This window comes from Empidonax traillii, unplaced genomic scaffold (genome assembly GCF_003031625.1).
Source record: "Empidonax traillii isolate 1590-97213 ecotype Southwest subspecies unplaced genomic scaffold, ASM303162v1 scaffold247:size2371522, whole genome shotgun sequence".
NCBI lineage: Eukaryota > Metazoa > Chordata > Aves > Passeriformes > Tyrannidae > Empidonax > Empidonax traillii.
In genome coordinates this window covers 2,277,411-2,293,661 of record NW_020955440.1, presented here as the reverse complement: position 1 = coordinate 2,293,661, position 16,251 = coordinate 2,277,411, and the positions used below count along the sequence as shown (strand labels likewise).

General features: G+C 43.2%; 2 protein-coding genes across 8 annotated transcripts in view; one reads left to right on the top strand and one right to left on the bottom strand.

Moving 5' to 3' along the window:
• Nucleotides 1-8,263, bottom strand: part of MTRF1 (mitochondrial translation release factor 1) — a 19,674-nt gene extending 11,411 nt beyond the window's left edge. Inside the window, exons 1-5 of one of the 4 annotated variants that reach the window (XM_027888852.1) lie at nucleotides 8,201-8,263; nucleotides 4,939-5,085; nucleotides 3,883-3,997; nucleotides 2,192-2,301; nucleotides 597-1,055 (exon numbers count right to left, since the gene is read on the bottom strand). In XM_027888852.1, the coding sequence (XP_027744653.1) occupies nucleotides 597-1,055; nucleotides 2,192-2,195 (463 nt within the window). In that variant the 5' untranslated portion in view covers nucleotides 2,196-2,301; nucleotides 3,883-3,997; nucleotides 4,939-5,085; nucleotides 8,201-8,263. Of the gene's footprint in view, nucleotides 1-596; nucleotides 1,056-2,191; nucleotides 2,302-3,576; nucleotides 3,641-3,882; nucleotides 3,998-4,938; nucleotides 5,086-8,200 lie in introns of those variants that run through there. The other 3 variants (XM_027888854.1, XM_027888855.1, XM_027888853.1) reach the window with 3 other exon arrangements.
• NAA16 (N(alpha)-acetyltransferase 16, NatA auxiliary subunit) overlaps nucleotides 7,852-16,251 on the top strand; it is a 69,739-nt gene continuing 61,339 nt past the window's right edge. For 3 of the 4 annotated variants that reach the window (XR_003571757.1, XM_027888850.1, XM_027888851.1), the window contains exon 1: nucleotides 7,852-8,218. Coding sequence is in view for 3 of the 4 variants with exons in the window: in XM_027888850.1 (XP_027744651.1) it covers nucleotides 8,165-8,218 (54 nt within the window). In the remaining variant the exon portion in view is untranslated. The remainder of the gene's footprint in view (nucleotides 8,219-16,251) is intronic. The other variant, XM_027888849.1, reaches the window with a different exon arrangement.

Here is a 16,251-nt window from a genome sequence, read left to right as displayed (position 1 = left end):
TACTCCAACTTCTATTGTAGCAGAGTATTGAAATGCAACAGCTTCTTAGACAACCATCAGATTTATTCCTTAAAGGACTCCCCAAATATTTTCAAAGAAATAGTAGCTTTTGCCACTTAAATTGGAAGCTGACAGTTCAGAGCCTAATGAAAGTTCATGTAATTTGCTCAATAAATATCAATGAACTAGCCAGATGGACTCCCATTTTAAATAAGACAGATGAGGTCTGCATCTATCAGATGTTTCAGGCTCAGTAAATACTTTGCTTCAGTTCAAACTGCTTTCAGTTTTACCAAAAAAATAACCTTAATACAAACACTTTCTAGTCATTTCTGTTAGACAGATGACTGTAAGGTTCCAGACGATCCCTACTCTCCTAAATTGACTGTATTAAGACCACAAACTAAAGTGAAGCAAGATGAAAAAGGGAAGGATGTGGCTGGATGCAAAAAACCCAGGAACAGGAAGGACCAGAGCGTGTTCCAGGGCTGGCTGAACTTATTCACAAGCTTTCCTCAAAGGCTGGGCAATTGAAGTTTATCACAAACACAGTTACTGTTTTGAAACAATTACTGTTTTGAAACTGTTCTCCTTACCTCTGCACATAGCTTCTAACTCTTGAACTTCTTTTTCAGCTTCTTTGATTCCTTGAAATGCAGCTGCAATGGGGGACAGATCTGCATATCTTCTCCTCAGGGTTCTTTGCTCAAAGTCATTCAATGAGTCTGCCTTTAACAGATGACTAACCTGCTGGTATTCCTTGCTTAAAGTCTCCAGATACTTCTGCACAGCCTCATGCTTCCACAAAGCTTGAGAATCCTGATGGATTTTCCTATGCCGACTGTTAAAAGACAGAGTGAATCTAGCTGTGTCCAATAAAGACTCTGGCCTCCAAAATCCATGATTGTGCAGCCCCACCACACAGCCTATCTTCTTTGCAACGGGAGGGAGAAGACAGCTGTGAAACTGACTGTGACAGTAGCAATTGACAAGCAGGCTCTTGAACAGACAGACCCTTTGGAAAGGTTTCATTTTGTTTCTTATTTTCCCACCACCTGAAATTAAAAGTAGACAGTGTCATTATCTAGAAAAAGAAAGCATTCTACTGAAAAAAAAAAAACCAACACAACAACAAACAAATGCAAGAGCTTTGTCAAGCCCAAATCCTAGTTGTGACTACACCAACACAAACGCAACTGTCATGGACAAAACTATTCCTGTTTTAGTCCTAGTTTAAACTCTTACCAACACCATTGTACTGACTTAGGATTGGAAAAGGTCTCTTCTCTCACCTCCTCAAATGGTTTATTTATGCTGGAAAAGCTACTGTGGATGTGGCTTTACAGACAACAGCTTCATTTTGCCATATGTCTCATCGGAAAAATCCAACCATTTCATGCCTTACTGGCCAAAGAAAAATGTTGCCGAGAAGACAAATCTATACTAGAGGTAAAGAATTCTATATACAGAATGTATGAAAGGTCCAGGATTACGTGCCAAGGTATATCCACCACCATAACAGGAGGACATTAGTAGCTGACCACACAACAGATTAGTCAATAGGACTGCAACACACTTGCAAGAAATCACTCTGCCATATATGCAGAACAGGAATAGTGCTTTATTTCCCCCATATGCTCCTTACCATGATATATTTACATGTAAGTGACATCATATTTTCTGTACAAAAAGTAAGAAGTGGGTACTCTGAAATATAACTTGTGTATTTTTCTGTGACACTTGGCCTACAGTTTTTCAGGACACATGCTCCCCTTAGCATCACTACTGCTCTAGAAAAGATCTTTTCCTCTTCCTTTTGTATCATCAACATTGCAAACTATGCTATGAATTACTACTGTGCTCTAAAAGTTTATATTGGAGCACAAGGGTCTACTGGGAAGATTAAATTGAGATTGTCCATATTCTAGAACTAATCACACAGAAAAGATTTAACAAACAAGTGCTCCCTAATAACTCTGCCATTGCCACAGTCCTATCTGCCTGCTGATTTTTACAAAGAATTGGACTCAGAGAAAATAAGAGCATGAACATTTTTGCAGCAGGATTTCCTTGGAACATACATTTCAGTTTCCTGACACAATTATGTTTTACTCATCAGTGACAAGACCTTCTGTGCATCTTCAGGCTTTTTATTAACACATTACTGTGACACTCTGCCTACTCAACTCACCCATTATTCTCGCCTGTTTACTTTCATCATTTGTCCACAATGAAGAAAGAGCAATATGCAGCAAACCCAGAAGTACTGCACCTTGCTTGCCAGGATGCCTGTTTTACTGTCTACAGAAGGAGATAAAGACATTTATTCTACTTCTGCACTTTCCCAGATTCCCCAGCCAGCAGCTGCTATGGAATCCACAGTGGTAATTTCAGGACTGCTCTAATGTATGGAAAGCCAATTATACCCCTCATGGATTGCTCTAGTGACTAAAACCAGCTGTAGCAGAGATCCTGTTCCCTTCACTTGAACACAGCAAAAGGCAAAAACTGTGCTCATTATCTACAATCCTGGATTTAGCTGCTCAGGGGCATGAGTGGACTCAGTTCCAAAAGACTAACTCTGCTGATGATATTGGAATTGCTCCAGGATAGTATGGCCCACTGCTGTCTGGTCAAGTGCTAACCATCATTAACTCAGTTTTACAATACTAATGTTACATTTAATTTTAATTAATTCAGTAAATGTATTAATTATAACCATCTAACTAATTTTTACCAGTGTAATTAAAAAGCAATGTACTCAAATAATAATAGATGCATAGTATTGCTTTGCCTGAGGACCCAGAAATTAAAATTTTTATTTGAAATGCCTAAAAAAAACTGAGTAATGGCATGACACAGACCCTCAATGAAGTTGGAAATTTCAAAATAATTTCGCTATGCTAAATAAAACTGGTATCTTCTTCTCAGACAGATGTTGCCGCATGACGTTTGTGCAGAAATAAGCACACACAAAGCTTTTATAGAGCTATGAGCAGTAGACGACCTATTAAATGCTTTCCAAAACAGATTTTAATAACTTTTTTACTCCACAAAATTACCTTGTGCACATCACAAATCAAAACCGGTAAGCAAAAGTGACAACTGTAATTGTCTCATTAAAATAATAATAACTTATGAAATTGTAATTTCCTAGACAGGAAAGAGTTGTCAACATCGTGAACGCTTTAAGAGGTTATAAAAAGCGTTTCTAGCAATCAAAGATGCTAGTAACTGCACACAGCTGTACTGAGGCAGAGAGGAATACGCAGCAGGATGCGCTTCAGTGCACACAGACTGAACCAGGGCCAGCTGGAGGCCGCGCCCCCGAGTCCGCCTTACACACACCTCTGCCCCCCACCACGGCTACCCCGAGCTAACCCCCCGAACGCCCCGCAGGACGTCCCCCCGGCAGCACTCCCCCGCTGCAGGGGTTACGGTCGGACAGCGCAGGCAGGAGCAGGGAGCCGCAGGAAGAGCCAGGAGCCCAAGCCAGAGCAGGGAGCCCCGGAGGCGGCGGCGGCGGCAGCGCGGGGGGCTCCGCTCCCCGGAGCCGCCCGGAGCTCCGGCACTCACCGTCCGCACACAGGGGCGCCGCTCCGATCCTGCCTCCGCACGCGAGGCCATGTCAGACGGGAAGTGGAGCGGGAGAACTCCCAGTCCCAGCATGCCTCCGGGAAACCAGGGTTCCCGGCGTGCTGCCGGCCGGCCGGCCCCCCGCCGCACGGCGGGACCGGCGTCTGCGGGCATCGCCCGAGCCCTGCCAGCGGGAGAGGCAGCGTCTGCTCTGCTGCGGGAAACGCAAGCCCCGAAATAAAAAAAATAAAATAAAAACAAAAAGTGGGGAATGTGACCTTAAAAACAGGTCTTCGTTTTCGGTACCTTCCTCAGAGCTGCACAGTAACACACTGTGACTTCAGCAACACCTTTGGGAGGAATGGCAAGAGTCAGATCAAATTACACACACGTCATTTCATGTATTTTCCCCAAACGTGGCCTGAAAATCATCATTGTTTCAAATTCGGTTATTAAAAGATTCATTTCACAGAAGTCTGAATAAAATAAAATTAATTTCCACTTTATGTCAAAGCTCACTATTCTATTTAAAATGAATTATTACTATGATACTAAAGACAAACACTGGTTACAAAATATTAATGAACTTAACCATTCCGATTATCACTGTGCTAGTAGGCTGCAGTTTCCTAATAATGTATGTTTCAAAACACACTATGTATATCTACATTTTATTAGATAATATTAAACAGATTATACAACTACGTCCCTAATTAAAATCTTAAAAATACTTCAGTAGCATTGAGTTTTGTTTACCTAAAATCACTTAAGAAAATCTTCCCAGCTACTGACATTCAACAAGATCTAAAAATAAAATTAAAAAATAAAAAAGGGCAAAACTTTGGGGTTTGGCACGTAAAACATCACTCGGGTTTGGTGTGGTAAATATTCCAAAAGACTGAAAACTGAGACTGGTCGATTGGGAGGATCTGGATCAAAACCGAGAGCATGAATGACAGCTAACTGCTTGCTTAGACCTGAGGACAGGGTCTGCTCCACCCACTGGGACAGAAGGCAAGGCAGGCGGAGGTACAGGCTTTTTCAGAGAACAGGACCCACCCTGGAGCTGGTCCAATCTACAAAAGGGCCACAGCAAACAGCACCCTGAAACCTCCAAATTGTTTCCCCGGGCCCGAGCCTGCACTGCTGTGCCATGAGAGATGCCATCAGCCAGATGCCATCCCCACTGTGCCTCACTCATCTTTCACTATGACTTTTGGGACTCAGTGAAATGAAATAATAAAATTACACTTGCATTGGTAAGTATCAAATATGCAGTTAGACACTCAGGAATCTTGGGAAGGTAATCTGTGGGAGGACAACCAAGAACCTAATAAGAACATGAAACTGCAAGCAGACCACATGCTTCAAAATTGGTTTTAAAAGAATAGGGTAGGCCAAGTAAAATCAAATCAGCTTCTACTCCAGCCAGTAATGGTTCTTGCATTAAAACCTCTGATTAAATGTGATCATGGTTCGATTTTTATTGTGTCTTGTTCTTCAAGCTAGCTGTGAAAATAGAAACCATAACAAACTCCCACGCCCCTCCTCTCCCATCAGACAGCAGATCACACAGGGATACCACACAGCCAAGACAAGGGCTGGACATGTAAGATTCACTCATTCCCTAAGTTTAGTGTATGCTTTTAGACTGCAATATAGGAACAGAACATGAGGGATGGAAAACCATATTGCTGTCTGTGCTTCCACACCCCTCACAGTTTGTTTTCATGCCTTAAAACCTGCGTAACTGATGCAGCAGCTGGTGAGGACCAGGATTATGGAGCATGGGCTGCTTGGGGCAGGGTGCCACTGCCTTCCTCAGCAACCATGGCAGCCTCCAGGGCAATCAGAGGCAGAAGGGAAGGGTGACAGCAGGAAGACAGCCGGTCTTCAGGGTTTTCGGACAGAGATGGCAGTCCTGTACTTTAAAACCTGGCAATCTCAACCTGTCAATTGCTTTAGAAACTGGAGGCAGAGAAATGGCTCATCAGACAGAACAGGCTCCAGGCTTTTACAACATGCTTGGCTTGAAGGCAGGTCCATGCCTAAACAAAGGCCCTTTTTCGATCAGGGGGCCCTAGCTGAGTTTAACAGTGTGCAAGCACTTTGCCACAACTTCTACAGGGCACGGAGTAAACTGAGCTACAGGGGGGGGAAAAAAAAAAAATCACAATCTTGTTACAATGTATAGATCACTTTAATATGGCTTCCCCCTTTCAGCTCAAACAGATGTCAACAGACTTCTGAATTCCTTCTGCTTGAAGAAAAAACCGGTGACAGAATCATACGCGTCTTGAATACAGTACTGTTTATTAAAAAAGCCTGTAGCAAGAGCTTTGTTTTGCCCAGCACAGTGGGATTAAATGACAAGAAGTTTTCTTGACTGCGCTCCCAAACCTCACTTTCAACTGGAGCTCTGCCTCCCTACAAAGCTCATTTCTTTGTTTATTCTCTCTCGGCTAGTCTACAAACGTTCCTTTTATTGCCTCCCCGCTTTTCTTTTCTTGCTGCTTTTAACACAGACTTCTAATACGGACACATCTAAATGCAAATTGAACCCCTGCCTTTTATTTGCAATTTGCCTGTTTTCGGGCAGCATTCTTTCCAGTGTTTGGACTAGCGGGGAAACAGAGCCCTTTAACTGTCAAGAACAGCCTTACTGCTTCAGACCAAAGGTCCTCCTAGCATAATATTTGCCGGACCCATCTCAGTGATGCATCTGTTTATCACTCAACCCAGCCAGAGGCAAAAGCATGCCTTTTGCTAAGGTAGAAACTAGAGTTCATAAATTCAAGGCTTCAGCTAGTTATAAAAAATGCTGAAGACATGCCACGGTACAAACAGGCTCTCAAAATGATGCTCCAGGGCAAAGCCAAGTTGGCCGTCCCTGTCAACAATTCCCCTGCTTTGTAAAAATCAGACCCAGTACAACACTACTATACCATACAGTAGAAAGAAGAGAGAATTGGGTACTGAGTGTGGAAAATACACTTATTGCTCTCAGTAACCCAGGTGACTGACATCATTTAAAAGCATGCCAGAATAAAAAAAGTGAGAAATAAATACAATAAAGATATTCCTTATTACAGATCATATATCTAGACAGATTAACAAAACACCATGAAAACCAACTACCATTCGCAAAAAACAGTGGTCATAAGCTAATGTTCAACTAAGAAGAACTGTAGGAAAGCATATGCTTTATATTCTCCACACCTTTGCTATATTCATCTCTGGAGCTTTCCTAAACATACCTCTCTTCTTTTTTTTTTTTTTTTTCCCTAATTAGTAGTTCTTAAGTTAAGCTGACATCCAGGTTACTCTCTTCCAAGAAATTGTCTACTCTCTTGTTCCCTCCTTTAGCCTGAAAGGAAAGCAGCTACCATGTCATCAGCTTCAGCAAGGCTTGTGTCAAGTCAAGGACATGCTGCTCAGTGTCCTCAGTCACAGTCATCTGCTTATTGTGAACCAAATTAAATATATTAAGTACACAGTTTTTCTAATTGGCTCTTGTGATATCCTGTTTTCTGCACCCTTGCTTTACTGCAGGTATCTGTGGAGTTCATAATTTGGGACTGTAGTAGGATAACCATATTATTACAGAACTGAAATACTTTTTAAAAATACCAAAATATAATTAATATTTTTAAAGGGTAATTACATAAACAGAGATTTTCATTGAAGCCGTCGGGGTTTTTTTTTTCACCTGTAAGATGGTCTTTTTAATTGGTTGTAACTTGGACAGTTTAACCACTTTTCCTTCCAGGCCATGTGGTTTTAGTGTTCCTGGTTGCTGATGTTTTTTGTGGGTTGTTTCTTTGTTTTTTTGTTTTGTGGGGGTTTCGTTTTGTTTTTTAAGGACGAATTTTGGGAACAACAAGAAGAGAAACGTATTTTCAGAAGAGCCAAGCGATGAACAAACGCCGGTGTTCCATGCATGCGGGACGGTGCCGGGAGGTTTTACATAACCAACCGCTGAAAATGCATTAATGACGCCCCACCTTGCTCAGAGTCTGACTGCTTAACTTTCCTCTGGTTTCCTCAAACACCAGCCAGGGCAACACCAAGCCCGCAGAGCCTCCCCGAGCCCCGCCGTTAGCAGACGCTTCGCTCCCCCCCAACACCGCCTCGCAGGCGTCCGGGCAGCCTAGCTCCCCGAGGCAGCCGTCCAAGCGCCGCCACCGGAGCGCTCTCGCCGACGCGCCGGGAATCACGGAGGGAATCCTCGCTCCCTGCCCCGGGGCCGGGCGGGCGGAGGGGGGAGGAGGGAGTGCCCGTGAGGGGGAAGCGGCAGTGCGCCTGCGCCGAGGGGACCCCGGCGGCCATTTTGCAGCGTCAGGCGGGCGGCGAGGCCGCCGCGGCAGCTGCGCAGAGGGGCCCGGGGGAGCCGGCGGGGAGGGAGGGCGGGCGGGAGGCGCAGGGCTATGAGTTAAAGAGCCGCCGCCGCTCGGGCAGGAGCCGCCGCCGCCCCGCCGAGTTTGGGGTGTTCCTTCCCCGCTTCCCCTGTCCTCCCGCCCCTGGTACCGCCCGCCGCCCGGCCGCCCCCACCCCTGCCAGCCGTGCCTGCCCCGCGGCCGCCCGCGCCATGCCGTCCGTGCCGCTGCCGCCCAAGGAGAGCAACCTCTTCAAGCGGATCTTGGTGAGCCCCCCGGCGCCGCTCCTCTCTCCTCCCGTCGCCGCTTCTCCCTCCTCCTCCCTGCCGTACGCCGGCCTCGCTCGGTGCCCTCCGGGTCACTGCGCTCGCCGCCGCCGGAGTTGGCCCCGGCTGAGCGAACACGGATGCGGCGGCCGCGCTCGCCCCGTGGGGGGGGCCGGGCTGCCGGCGGCTCCTCGTCCCGGTCCGTCCCCGCTTCCTTCCTTCCTTTGTCTGGGGCCCGCCGAGCAGGCCGGGCGAGTCCCCCCCTGCTCGTGTCGGGGGCCGGGAAGGGCTGGTGTGGCCCGCGGGCGGGAAGGAGGAGGGGAGCCAGCACCTCCCCGGGGCCGCCGGGCGCCTCCCGCCCCGCCCGCCGCCCGAGTGCGGGGCGAGCCGGGGCTGCGCCGCCGCTCCCGCCCGCGGAGCGGGCAAGGAGGAGACCGCGAAGCACGGGGCGCGCGTAGCAGGGCTTTGCTGTTGCTGAGCTGATCTACATCGGTGCTTTATTTCCCGCAAGAGCATTGGTTTTAGTGTAAGGGACCAGGTTAAAGCGATTTAACGCTCGCTCAGCAATCTCGAGTGTAGTTGAAGACGTCTGGCGGATTGAAGTTTTCCTGGTTCTGTACATCCTTTGGAAGACTTAACTTTTATGTGCTGGGCAACTTGAGCTCTTTGAGGCTTCGTAGTCTAGAGGACGTTGAGTATTTGTGAGAGAACTTTAAAGGAGGAGCTCACTTTAGCTGTAAGCTTGTACTCAATCGCTATATCCTTGATAATGCTAATACTTTACGTAAAGAAAAAGCCCTTGTTCCCCCCTCCCCAGAAGAAAACACAACCACCAGACGAGGTAACACACTCCCCTTTTCATGAACTTGTCAGTGTGATAGTAATGGAGTTGTGGTCTCAACAAAATTGAGGTGTTTTGTGTCAGTTTGCCAGTCTGCAGGCAGAGGACGTCTGTGCAGCACACTAAGTAATCTTGTTGGCGGGCACAAATTTCTTGATTTATCTCTGAATTGGTTTAGCTCTTTTCAATAACTTTGTGATTGAGAGGTAAGCATTTTGGCTTCAGGAAGCTGAACTCAAAACAGTGTGTAAGCCTGTGTACGCTGTATGGAGCCGGTGCATTTCAGCAGGTGCTTCAGAGCTGTTTTCTTTTACCTGCTTTGGATAGTGTGCGGATTTTAAAAAACTTAATGGTTCTTAATGGGGATTTGTTGCTTACTGCATGCTTATGGTATGCATCTTAGTAAGTCATTCTAGCACTCCTCTTTCTCTCTGCTAAAAATAAATTACTAATATTAGAACTGTTCAGTGATTATTCTCACTAGTAGCGAACAAGTTCACAGTAGCAGTCACTTGTAAAGTTTTTTCAATTGAACCATGGAAGGGCTTTTTGGGAGATCATAATTTAGGCATACTTTTTTTTATTATCTTTTTTGCATTAAGAAGTGGATAAAACTTGTGAATTAGTGCTTAGGCAAGGAGAAGAGGAATTCATAAAACTTCAGTGGATACAGAAGTTTACTTGCTTTTCAAAGCTTTCAGAAGGCTTTACCTGGTGCTGTGTAGTGTCAAGTCACAGTTCCTGAAGTGTTAATCACAAAACTGTTGGCTTGGCTCTTCATATATTGTTGTTTCTTAAAACTTAACTTCTTATTACTTCTAGCTAGCTCTTTTTCATGATGCACTCTCTTTCTGGAATATTAATGTCTACACAGTAAAAAGAGAACCCTTTGGCTGCTTGACATGTCTCAGTATTTTAATGTAGTAGTATAGCTTGTCGTGCTAAAGGCTCTTGAACTGATCCAGCTTTTGCTTACTTTGGCACTGCCAGAATACTTAAAATACCCATAGCATCCCTAGTAATTTCAGAAGTGGGGGGCATTTGGGGGGATTATGTGGGCGGTTGTATAATAAGACCTTACAAACGTGTAATGATTTAATGAAATGGAACAGATGCAAGGAAACTGTACTCATATATTAAGACTCAAGTATTTTTATGAATGCTCTGCAGAGAGTTAGCAGTTGTGAAATGGGAAACTCATTTGGAGAGCATGAGAAATACTTTGGAGTGAGTGACTTGGTGTGTGTATGTAACATGTGAGACAGGTTATCAACAGTCTGAACAAGATGCCCACATAACTGCAAACCAAGCTGACAGAGCTGCTCTGACTATTGTGGCCTCTTGGAGTTCAGAGCAAGCTGTGAAGTCTGCTCAAGAAGCTGAGTAAATAGTCTCTAAGCCACATCAATTTGTGTGCATGCATGCTTGGCAATGCTTGAACAAGCTGACTTAAAACTAGAAGTTGTGTGATAAGGGAAGTAATAGGAACTGTAGCATAGGTAATAGCTCTGTTTGTTCAGGAGTACTGTAAGGTAGTGCTAGAGCTCGTTTCTTTTGCTGTCCTGACTTCCAAGTCTGTTTTGTTTCTTAGGCTTGGACAAAGACTCTTCTGCAGACACTTCCTCAGACTAGTTGCTCTTGCCCTGGAAGATCTGATGGTGCTTGCAGGTGTGATGTTATTTGGGAGGAAGGGGATGAGCAGCTTCAAGCTTTTATCTTCAACTTCTCTCAGAGAAAGCATGGATGAAGTGTTTGAAACTGCTCCCCGTCATAGAAAGAGAAAGGCATCATAAACAAGAATTAATACAGGAATGCTGGTGTTTCTTGCCATCTAAAATCAGACTTTAGCTCAGATGATTTTTTTTAGTTAATGGGGCAGATAAAATCTAAAACACATACTCGTGGTAACATAGAAATGTTTCTTGTTAAGGTTGAAGTTTGGTAATGTGTATTTGGTGTTTACTTCGAGTAAGCTTAGTCAGATCTTCTATTTTGTGTATTTAAAATAGATTTGTAGGTTTGCCTTGAGAGTATGTTTCTATTTAAGCTGCTTTGATTTTTTTTTATCCCCCCCGCCTTCATCCTAGAATCCAGATCGTAAACTGTATGTCATCTTAGAGTTAGTTTAAACATTGGCTTTATGGAATCAAATCGGCTCTTTCTGGATAGAGTACAGTTAGCAGTCTTTATAAGTGCTTTAGGGGAAAGCCTTGGGTTTCTTGTAATACTTTCATGGCTTACTTGCCGAATTGTTTCATTTTTAAGGAACACTTTGTGTCTTCTAATAGCTATTGGTGTCTGCCCAGTAACGCACAGTATAAGGTCTTACCTGATGTTTGTTTCATGTCTGATATAACTGGGTATAGTTTAATGACTGTAAATAACTAATCCTTTGATTTCTCAGTGAGTTCCACACCTTGTAGTTGAATCAAATAAGGTTTGCTATTTTAATTGCAGCTGACTTAAGTAATAAAACACAAAAAGTTTGCAAGTATATCCCTTTGAAGCAGTGATTTGTTGCTGCATAGTTCATGTATTTTCCATGAGGGGTGAGGAAATCTTAGGAGTTATTTAAAGTACCCTATCTGAAGACTTGTTTAACTTCTCTGTAATGTCCTTTTTGTTCCCCAACTTCTTCAATAATCTTGGGAAATTTATTATTTGATAAAATATAAATATACAAGTGTTTATAGAAGTTAATTCTTAGTTGTAGAATTCTAAAAGCTTTAAGATTTTATTTAATTAAATAATAATGGATTATAACCATGAGAGTAATCAATCTCCTAGTAATGATGTGAGGGAGTTACAGAACTATTAGACTCCATAATTTTGGAGGTATGTTGTTCTGCTAATTAGTACCTCCCAAATGAAATGAATAGCATATCTGAGGTAACCATTGTAATCCACCACTGGAGTAATGGGTGTTTGAAGTCATTAAAGGTGCCTTCCTTTATGGAGAGGAGTGTGGAGCAGTCAGGTAATGTCTTCTTGGTGTAACTTGTAAGACTGATTAGTGATGTGGTTGTTTCCTGTGCTGCTACCGACAGGCAGCCTAGGAAAAGTGCAGGCCATTTCCTTGATAAGGACTTTCAAGAGAGGTGGTGAGGATGCCGGCCAGCTGCATTCTTCTAATATGACAGAGTTGTGGAGAATAGATAACAGACTAATGATTATAGTTAGTAAGACTTTCATAAGGAAAGATCAGACTTCACATTTGTCAGTCATTTGAGGGAGTCTGATTTGGAGAAGACTTTATCCTAAGTAAATATTCCTGTTTTAATTTTTCAAAAGGAGTTTGTGAAGGTCATCATGAAAGGCTCGTAAAGCAGACTTCTGTGGAATGATGCTGGTTGTTTCTTCCCTCTGGACTTTCATACAGGAATTTTCATTTAAAAAATGATGATTTTTCAGAGTTAAGTCCCTTTGTGCTGTTTTTTTTTCCTAATTGGCAGTGATTATATGGAACAGAACAAGCACTGAATAGCAAGAGGAGTTTAATTGTACTGAACTATTCATGGCACAAAAAGTGAAGGCCACCTGCAAACATGTAGAGATACTTCACTTTTCTGGAGTAAGTTGGGTCATAACAAGTAAAATTGGTTGTAAATGAATGGTAGATTTGGAAATCCTATTTAATGCAGACCTACTGTGGGCTATGAGATGGATTGCCTCTAAGACTTGCAATTTGAGGGATATTTGGGGTTCTGTTAGAACAGTTTTCTTGTACAGTAGTTGAAAACAAGTGAATCCTGGGAAAAGAAAAATGCTGTTATGCCACTGCTCCAGTACACTGCAAGTATACATTTGCAATGTTGTGTGCTTTGCTCTTTCCCCTGGTCCTGCTCCCAAGCCTCATCAGATGATGGAGGCAGGTATGAAATTACCTGACAGAAGAAGAAAGAACAGAAGACATGAGCAATCTGGAGAAGCTAAGGAGGGTCTTGCCTATTTTTGAGCTGTTGTGCTTAGTTTTTATTTTGGTAGAAATAGCAGCTGTAGACTAGCAGGCTCTAATAATAAGTTCTTAGTAAAAAGGTGGTTATACTGTGGAACCCTTTGCTGCATGATATATTAGCTAAGAAGAGGTTTGGATGCTATAGAGGGTGTGTGTATGCAGGCAACCGCTTTTTTGTGTGTCCCTTTGGCTCGGAGGGTTGGTGAGGTACAAATAACTGGAGGCTGAACATTCTGGTAAGAACTGCAGCAATGCTCCTCTTGCTCATAAGGGTCTGTTTATGCATCCAGCACTTGTATCTTACCAGGTGGGTCTGATCTTTCTGGACAGATCTGTTGTAATTTGTGAAACTTTTTGTCTGAATCACTGTGTGATTGAGTATGGGATGTTGAGATGAAGTTGGAAATATGCACTGGTAATTGCCTTGAACTTGCTTTTAAGATGTCTAAATAAAAGCATAACTTTTAAAGCCTAATGTTTATTTTGGTGTGTGTGTATCAGGTCCCACAAAACAGTGCTGATGTTCGTGGTTTAATTTACTTCTCACAGATGCAGTTCCACTAGCTTGTGGAGCCACCTGCTCGATCTGAGTTCTTGCTAGGCAAATTGCAGTTCATCCCAGGAAATGTGGCAGATTGGTCTCTCCAGTACTTCTACACCAAGTGCAGATTGAAGACAGGTGAAAAATATGTGTCGGGGTCTAATTTCTAGTGTTGCTGTTATGGTTTCTGCTTTGCAGAGGCACCTGCATGTTCATAAACAGTAGAGAACTCTACTACCTCAAGTAGTGACAAAGTTACAGATGCTAACTGCTCTATGTTCTCTTGTTTCTGCCCTTTTGAAGCGAAGGATGTGGTAGGGATTCAAGTAGTATTGAGTGTGCACAGCATGAAATTAGGATAGGTCTTAATTTAGGGCAAGCTTGTTGATCATAACTTCCCCTTTTAAAAGCGGTGTAGCTTATAGGGCTGTTAAAGGTGTCTATGACAGTAAATGTTGAAACAACATTCTCTTATCATACATGCTCTTTCCAATAATAAATACATCAGTTTTATTCTGCTGATAATAAAGAATACAGACAGCAGTGATTACAGCTGTTATTGTACATAATGCAGGTGGTGGTATTTTTGTGTTTTCTGTATTGAACTTAAATAATGAGAAAAACTGGTTAAAGGAGAAAATTCTGCCCACGTGATTCTCTGTATACGGAGAGTCATGATAATGAAAGCTTAGATATTACTGTGGCATTAGTACTTTGAAACTGTTACCACTGTATAATGCTGGCAGCTTGTTCTGTTGTACACCGCTGTCTGTGGTGTGACTCAGCACTGTTCTGCATTGCTAAGTCCCTGGTCTGGGGAAGAAGGATGTGGCCTGTCCATTTTGACAATTGAAGCAAGAAAGGATATATTTAAGTTGCTTTCCTCTTTCTATTTCGGCTGATGAGCCGATGAGCCCTCTTACCAGCAGAGGTTGGGATGTTCGTGCATGTGCAATATACCTGTAGGGCATTGTCCTAGTTACAGGGGCTGAGACCAGTTTATCATTATGTGGATATAAACAAAACTGTGTATTCTACACACTCTGTGCCATTTCTGATGGACTGTTAATAAATGGATTGTTTGCAGCAGCTTCCCAGGGCACACCTAACACCCCAGGCTACCAGCTGGGGTTAAAGAACCGGGAGACAGGGGAGTGTTTCTTTGTGTTCACACCAATGACTCAGCTGTGATAGCTCCCCTCCAGGGAGGCATTGCACTTTCACACCCAGCCTGAGGGGTCATCTCTGCTAATGGGCCATACTGGACTGGCGTTATAGGCAGCTGCACCACCTAGACCAGCAAAGATTCAAAAAATATCCCATCATTCACAGAGTTAAATCACACATAGTGAAACTCCCTGTCCTGGGCATTCCCACCTCAAATTGAGCATCTATAAACTTTTTTGAGGACTTCTGGTACTACTCATGAGATCGAGAGGAGGACCAGAACTCTGACAGGACTGGAACTGCCACTCTCCACAGGACTGCAATCATTACCTTAACAGAATTGGGACCATCATCTGAACCAACAGGTTTTCCTTTCCTTTTATTTTGCACCCAGGAGGCCCACGTGGTGTTCAGCACAGGAGCTAATGAACACTGCTCTGTTCTTATCCCTGGGTGCTGGGTTATCCTTCAGTCCTTGGGGGTTAAAACTAGTTTTCTCTGTATCATTGTCTTTATGGTAATCTTTTTAGTAAATTGTAACTCTGACTTAATAATTATTATTAAGTTAATAATAATTACTATTAAATTGTAACTCTGTAATATCTCAAGTTGAGTTCATTTCTCCTGCTGGTTTACTTGTAAACCAGCACAGGCATGGGGAGTGGGTGGAAGAACCTGTTGATACACTGGAAGCGTTGTCCTGGGACTAGAAGTCTAAGATGCTGTGGGAGGGCTTTTTTGGCCTCCATGAGCTGAAGTCCCTTCCAGCTGGTAGGTTTTTTTTTCTTTCTCTAAAACATCAGTGAACTGAAATCAGTGTGGAGAGAGGATTGCTGTTTGGGAAACCTCATGCAGAGGTCCCTAGTCTGTCTCTGTCTCTAATGGTTATCATGATGCTTTTTTTTCCAATATCAATACTGCATAGTACCAATATATTTTGTGTTATGAGAAGTGTTTCCAACATGGATGCCAAACTCTTTCAGACCTTATAATTCAAACAATTTACTGTCAGACCTTGCTGTCAAATTGGTGAACAATTTAGTAATTATTATTTATTAGCCTAGAAACATTATATAGTGAGTTTTGCCTGAAATCTAACAATGGTACTTGGACAACTAATTTTATCAGCTGCTGAGAAAAACACAGATTATCTGTTAGGTGCAAATAGCATTGTTTTATAGATGTGCAATAAAACAAGGAAGGCTTTTTAAAGGTCCCAGTGTTAAATGCCAATTAAGAATACTGACAGTGTGCTGATGTTGCTGTATTGATTGTACCTGGTTTGGGGCAGAAATGTGTATTAGTAATTTGATCAGCCCCTAAATACTTGTCAAATAGCTCCCAGGAAAAGTTGCTGATCAGAGTCAGTCATTGATATCTTTGAGGTTTTCTTTATTACTGAACTAGTTTGCCATTGTGACCTGGAGAGACTTCCAGCATTCTTTCCTTAAGGCTTGGTGTGTAAACCTTGTCCTTTTTCCTTAGGCTCTCATGTTCCACATTTAGTTCTTGAGTTCCTTCCTTATGCA